This window comes from Palaemon carinicauda, chromosome 12, assembly GCF_036898095.1.
Source record: "Palaemon carinicauda isolate YSFRI2023 chromosome 12, ASM3689809v2, whole genome shotgun sequence".
Lineage (NCBI taxonomy): Eukaryota > Metazoa > Arthropoda > Malacostraca > Decapoda > Palaemonidae > Palaemon > Palaemon carinicauda.
In genome coordinates, this window is record NC_090736.1 from 130,572,756 (window position 1) to 130,580,255 (window position 7,500).

The 7,500-nt window shown below is 31.8% G+C and overlaps 1 protein-coding gene across 1 annotated transcript in view; it reads left to right on the forward strand.

Annotated features, from left to right (window-relative positions):
• LOC137650637 (nuclear receptor subfamily 2 group E member 1-like) overlaps positions 1-7,500 on the forward strand; it is a 166,990-nt gene that overhangs the window by 158,884 nt on the left and 606 nt on the right. Inside the window, exons 7-8 of the mRNA XM_068383824.1 lie at positions 202-311; positions 3,042-3,169. Of these exons, the coding sequence (XP_068239925.1) occupies positions 202-311; positions 3,042-3,169 (238 nt within the window). The remainder of the gene's footprint in view (positions 1-201; positions 312-3,041; positions 3,170-7,500) is intronic.

The following is a 7,500-nucleotide window of genomic DNA, read 5'->3' on the forward strand; positions in this document are numbered from 1 at the left end:
TTCTTTTACATCCTCATCATATATCCCCAAAAGGTAAAAAAAGAAGAAAAAAAAAACTGTCCAAGGAAATAATCCTGTTAGTCTCACTTGAATCCTACTTGATATCCTACTTAAATCACATTTAATAAAAATCCTATTTACATCCTGTTTGCTATACATTCTACTCGAATCCTATTCACCCAACATATTTGTTTTCTACAGTGCGTCTTAGTAGAGGAATCCTGGAAGGAGCTCTTCTTGGTCCACCTGGCACAGTGGTACTTGCCCCTTGACCTGAGCGCCCTTCTGCAGAGTCCCGCCGCCCATGCCAGGTCAGAGGTCATCAGTTTTCATGATATGTGTTTCTTTTTTTTTTTTCCTTATATCATTGACTTTAAAATATGATAATTGCGATGAGGAATTTAATAATTTGTATCATTATGTTGCTTATCATACTTAATCACTACTTGTGTATTATGTGTGCATTTATAATACATTTACATACATATATAGGACTCATGTGAATACTAGTGTATGTCACCAATCAAATACGACGCATGAATATTTAGATATATATGCACGCATACACTCGAGCACACGTACACTTTCATCGGTGTATGACTACTCACGGGGAGGGCTCAACTTGACCAAAAAAAAAAGAAAAAAAAATATATGTATATATATATATATATATATATATATATATATATATATATATATATATATATATATATATGTATGTATGTATATATATAGATATAGATAAATAGATAGATAGATAGATATATGTATATATATAAATATATATACAGATATTTATATATATATGGATATATATATATATAAATTTATATATACATATATATATATATATATATATATAAATGTATATATACATATACATATATATAAATGTATATATATGTATATATATTCATACATACATATACATATGTATATATATATATATATATATATATATATATATTTATATATATATGTATAAATATTTATGTATATATATATATATATATATATATATATATATATATATACTGTATGTATATTTATATATATATATATATATATATATATATATATATATATATATATATGTATATATATATATATATATATATATATATATATAAATGTATATAGCCATATTCTTGCTCTTTACTATATATACGAGATATATATAAATGTTGAGAGAGAGAGAGAGAGAGAGAGAGAGAGAGAGAGAGAGAGAGAGAGAGAGAGAGAGAGAGAGAGAGATAAAATACAATTGCTTCTTATAGTCTTTCTTGTTGATCATAAGTGTGAAAGCAACTGAAAATAATTTTCATAACACTGAACAACTGATTAAATTAAAGTCAATATTACAAAGAATACAGGGAGATTCCATCGTACTCTTTTTGTGAAATTATTGTCATTAAAAATTTGTTTTACTTTCTTCCAATTAAATGGAAAATTAGAGATTTACTGAGAATGTTAATCATAAATCTTAAGACCATCTTCGTAACTTTCTAATTATATTGAGCAATTTTATCCATTTGTCCTAATCTAAATCTTGTTATAAGCACAAGGTTTCTTGTATACAACACCTTCGTAATAATTTGAATTTTTGCGAATAAGTGAGCGGCCTAGTAAAGGCTTAAAGGTCACTCCTGAGTGGCAGGTGTAAGGGACAGTGACATTGCGCTATCGAGCAGGACAATGCCCTAAAACCTGACCATATATACATATGATTAGCGCCCGAGCCCCATCTCCACCCAAGATAGGACCAAGCAGAGCCAGGCAATGGCTGTTGATAACTCAGCAAATAGACCTATAGGCTCCACAAACCCCACCATCCTTAGCTCGTAAGGGTAGTAAGGTTACAGCGACCAAAGAAACAAACGAGTTTGAGCGGGATTCTAACCCCAGTCGGTGTTCACCAGTCAGGGACGTTACCAAATCAGCCGCCACAACCCAGATAGGAAAAGAAAAAGAAACTATAAAAACTAGGATTTTTTTCAGAATAAACCATTTCATAATCACATGGGTGGAAAGACGCCATTATGCAACCTTGACTATTCTGTGATTTAACTCAAACGAATGAAAACGTTTGTTCTTAACTTGGTTAAAATTTGGGCCATTTCATGCGTCCTGAAGTTATTGGCATAACCTATATTGTAGATGACATCAAGTTATGGTCCCCGTACCTCTTAAGTGTTTACGCATTTTTGTTATCTTTTATTGAATTTCATTTGCAAATTACAATCTGTCATCTAAACATTATTTGTTCTTTTAATCTTACTTAATGTAAATTTATTTTGCGTATATACATGTATATATATATATATATATATATATATATATATATATATATATATATGTGTGTGTGTGTGTGTGTGTGTGTGTGTGTGTGTGTTTGAGTGTGTGTATGTTTGTTTGTATGGTTTATATATGATCAATTAGCAATTGAATCGGCGGAACTTCAAAACTTCAAACCTGCAGCGAATGTTTTTTTTATGTTGAACACGCTGACATAAGTCATAAGTCTCTCTTTATAATTTATATACGAAAGATCTACTTTAATTATGGTACTGTTTTTAGATTATTTGTATTAATTGTTCATTACTTTTCTCGTAGTTCATTTATTTCTTTATTTCCTTTCCTCACTGGGGTATTTTTCCTCGTTGGAGTCCTTGGGCTTATAGCATCCTGCTTTTCCAAATAGAGCTGTAGGTTAGATAATAATAATAATAATAATAATAATAATAATAATAATAATAATAATAATAATAATAATAATATATAATTTATGACTAAACTTCTCTCTTGATACTGGAGTTGATTTCAATTTATATTTAAATTTTTTTATCTCCTTTCCTCACTGGGCTATTTTCCCGTGTTGGAGCCATATGGCTTATAGCATCCTGCTTTTCCAGCTAGAACTGCAGTCTATCTAATAATAATAATAATAATAATAATAATAATAATAATAATAATAATAATAATAATAATAATAATAATAATAATAATAGCATCATATCTTATCTTATTTTCTTGATAAACAGACTTGGCAGTGACGAAAGGACAGCCTTAGAAGTCGCCACCATCCAGGACGTCCTTCGGCGCTTCAGACACCTGAGTCCTGATAATACAGAGTGTGGATGTCTCAAAGCTATCGTTCTTTTCAAACCAGGTGAGTTCATCCCGTAGAGTTGTTGTCATATTTGCTGTTTCGTGCGCTATGCTGAAACCTGGATTTATTATTATTATTATTATTATTATTATTATTATTATTATTATTATTATCATTATTATTATTATTATTATTATTATTATTATTATTATTATTTATATCAATATTATTGTTGTTGTTGCTTTTGTTGTTGTTGTTGTTGTTGTTGTTGTTGTTCTTTATTTTATTGTTTAAGTTTGTTATCAAAATATAATTATCACTTTTACAGTATTATTATATACGTAATGTGATTCTTTTATTATTGTTATTATTATTATCATTATTATTATTATTATTATTAACAATCATATTTCGTATTCTTTGCTCAACAGAGAGAATGAACATAGAAATATTACTTTTCGAGGTAATTTGTTTCATACAAAGTATGGATACCATTAGTCTATGAATATTCTTATACATTAATCCCTTTTATGTTGTATATATTTTTTTTTTCTCATTTCCACATTATTATCAGCCCAAGATTGAGTTAAATTAGTTACAGGCATCTGAACATAAATAACTTGCCTAATTTCTAAGATCGAACCCTGATTTAAATGACCCCTAATCTCTTAGATCAAACCCTGATTCAAATGACCCCTAATTTCTAAGATCAAACCCTAATTCAAATGACCCCTAATTTTTAAGATCAAACCCTGATTCAAATGACCCCTAATTTCTAAGATCAAACCCTGATTCAAATGACCCCTAATTTCTAAGATCAAAGCCTGATTCAAATGACCCCTAATTTCTAAGATCAAACCCTGATTCAAATTCAAAGCCTGATGCAAATGACCCCTAATTTCTAAGATCAAACCCTGATTCAAATGTCCCCTAATTTCTAAGATCAAACCCTGATTCAAATTACCCCAAATTTCTAAGATCAAACCCTGATTCAAATGACCCCTAATTTCTAAGATCAAAGCCTGATTTGAATGACCCCTAATTTCTAAGATCAAACCCTGATTCAAATGACCCCTAATCTCTAAGATCAAACCCTGATTCATATGACCCCTAGCTTCTAAGATCAAAGCCTGATTCAAATGACCCCTAATTTCTAAGATCAAACCCTGATTCAAATGACCCCTAATTTCTAAGATCAAAGCCTGATTTAAATGGCCCCTAATTTCTAAGATCAAACTCTGATTCAAATGACCCCTAATTTCTAAGATCAAAGCCTAATGCAAATGACCCCTTATTTCTAAGATCAAACCCTGATACAAATGACCCCTAATTTCTAAGATCAAACCCTGATTCAAATGACCCCTAATTTCTAAGATCAAAGCCTGATTTGAATGTCCTATAATTTCTAAGATCAAAGCCTGATTCAAATTACCCCTAATTTCTAAGATCAAACCCTGATTCAAATTACCCCTAATTTCTAAGATCAAACCCTGATTCAAATTACCTCTAATTTCTAAGATCAAAGCCTGATTCAAATGACCCCTAATTTCTAAGAGCAAACCCTGATTCAAATTACCCCTAATTTCTAAGATCAAAGCCTGATTCAAACGACCCCTAATTTCTAAGATCAAAACCTGATTTGAATGACCCCTAATTTCTCAGATCAAAACCTGATTTGAATGACCCCTAATTTCTAAGATCAAACCCTGATTCAAATGACCCCTAATCTCTAAGATCAAACCCTGATTCAAATGACCTCTAATTTCTAAGATCAAAGCCTGATTCAAATGACCCCTAATTTCTAAGATCAAACCTTGATTCAAATGACCCCTAATTTCTAAGATCAAACCCTGATTCAAATTACCCCTAGTTTTTTAAGATCAAAGCCTGATTTAAATGACCCCTAATTTCTAAGATCAAAGCCTGATTCAAATGACCCCTAATTTTTAAGATCAAAGCCTGATTCAAATGACCCCTAATTTCTAAGATCAAACCCTGATTCAAATGACCCCTAATTTCTAAGATCAAAGCCTGATTCAAATGACCCCTAATTTCTAAGATCAAACCCTGATTCAAATTCAAAGCCTGATGCAAATGACCCCTAATTTCTAAGATCAAACCCTGATTCAAATGCCCCCTAATTTCTAAGATCAAACCCTGATTCAAATTACCCCAAATTTCTAAGATCAAACCCTGATTCAAATGACCCCTAATTTCTAAGATCAAAGCCTGATTTGAATGACCCCTAATTTCTAAGATCAAACCCTGATTCAAATGACCCCTAATCTCTAAGATCAAACCCTGATTCATATGACCCCTAGCTTCTAAGATCAAAGCCTGATTCAAATGACCCCTAATTTCTAAGATCAAACCCTGATTCAAATGACCCCTAATTTCTAAGATCAAACCCTAATTCAAATGACCCCTAATTTTTAAGATCAAACCCTGATTCAAATGACCCCTAATTTCTAAGATCAAACCCTGATTCAAATGACCCCTAATTTCTAAGATCAAAGCCTGATTCAAATGACCCCTAATTTCTAAGATCAAACCCTGATTCAAATTCAAAGCCTGATGCAAATGACCCCTAATTTCTAAGATCAAACCCTGATTCAAATGCCCCCTAATTTCTAAGATCAAACCCTGATTCAAATTACCCCAAATTTCTAAGATCAAACCCTGATTCAAATGACCCCTAATTTCTAAGATCAAAGCCTGATTTGAATGACCCCTAATTTCTAAGATCAAACCCTGATTCAAATGACCCCTAATCTCTAAGATCAAACCCTGATTCATATGACCCCTAGCTTCTAAGATCAAAGCCTGATTCAAATGACCCCTAATTTCTAAGATCAAACCCTGATTCAAATGACCCCTAATTTCTAAGATCAAAACCTGATTTGAATGACCCCTAATTTCTCAGATCAAAACCTGATTTGAATGACCCCTAATTTCTAAGATCAAACCCTGATTCAAATGACCCCTAATCTCTAAGATCAAACCCTGATTCAAATGACCTCTAATTTCTAAGAACAAAGCCTGATTCAAATGACCCCTAATTTCTAAGATCAAACCTTGATTCAAATGACCCCTAATTTCTAAGATCAAACCCTGATTCAAATTACCCCTAGTTTTTTAAGATCAAAGCCTGATTTAAATGACCCCTAATTTCTAAGATCAAACCCTGATTCAAATGACCCCTAATTTCTAAGATCAAAGCCTGATTCAAATGACCCCTAATTTCTAAGATCAAACCCTGATTCAAATGATTCCTAATTTCTAAGATCAAAGCCTGATTCAAATAACCCATAATTTCTAAGATCAAAGCCTGATTCAAATGACCCCTAATTTCCAAGATCAAAGCCTGATTCAAATGACCCCTAATTTCTAAGATCAAAACCTGATTTGAATGACTGCGATGGGGAAACTGGGAAATATGCCATCCAGCAAGCGTAACAGGTTTACAGGCTCCCTTCTCTCGAAAAAAATCTTCTTCTGGTGCATTTATTCTTGTTATATCACATCAGCTTTATTGACTTAATATAAAATTAAGTTATAGCAATTTTCGAAAAAGCTAGTTGTTATTCAATGTCTCTAGTTTCTAAGATCAAAGCCTGATTTGAATGAGCTCTCATTTCTAAGATCAAAGTTTGATTTGAATGACCATGGGCCAAGTTTTTTTGCTGGCGATTTAATTAACAAGTCAAAGTTAACTACGATTTCTCTGATTTTGAAGGTCAATTCTAAGGTATATGTTAGTAATCTAATTTGGAAAACCAGGTTAAACACTGTAATCTATGATATGATAAGATTTTGACAATCAGGTCAAATATCAAATGCCTAATCATATTTGGGAAGCAGGTCAAGGTTAGTTGTTAGTAATCGTATTATCAAATCAATTTAGAATTTTGCCTTCCAGTAATCTGATTTGAAAGATCAGTTCAAAGGTCACTGGCTTGTTATCATCTTGGGAAAATCAAGTAAATAAATACCACTTGCCACTAATTTCATTTTGAAGACCACATCAGAGGTAGTCTGATTTGAAAGATCAGGTCAGTGCCAACTGTATACCGATTTTATCTGACGTGGAACGCTAGGTTAGATATTAAATATAACTTGCTAAACCAGCTACTAAAGTCCTTGCTACTACAGTGGTTAGCCAATCCAAGTCCATTTGCCCTTGCTAGTTATCTGATATGGAAGACCAAGTCAGAGACTATTTGATAATAACTTCATATGCTGCTATAAGATATAAGAACGAAATAAGATAATTGGTATGAATTTTAGTCAAAATTCCCACCCAAAATCCAAGCTCATTGATAATTATACGCTCAAAATATGAAAAGGATATTAACATTGTTTTAATCAGCCTATCCTTTGAAGCTTTTCGT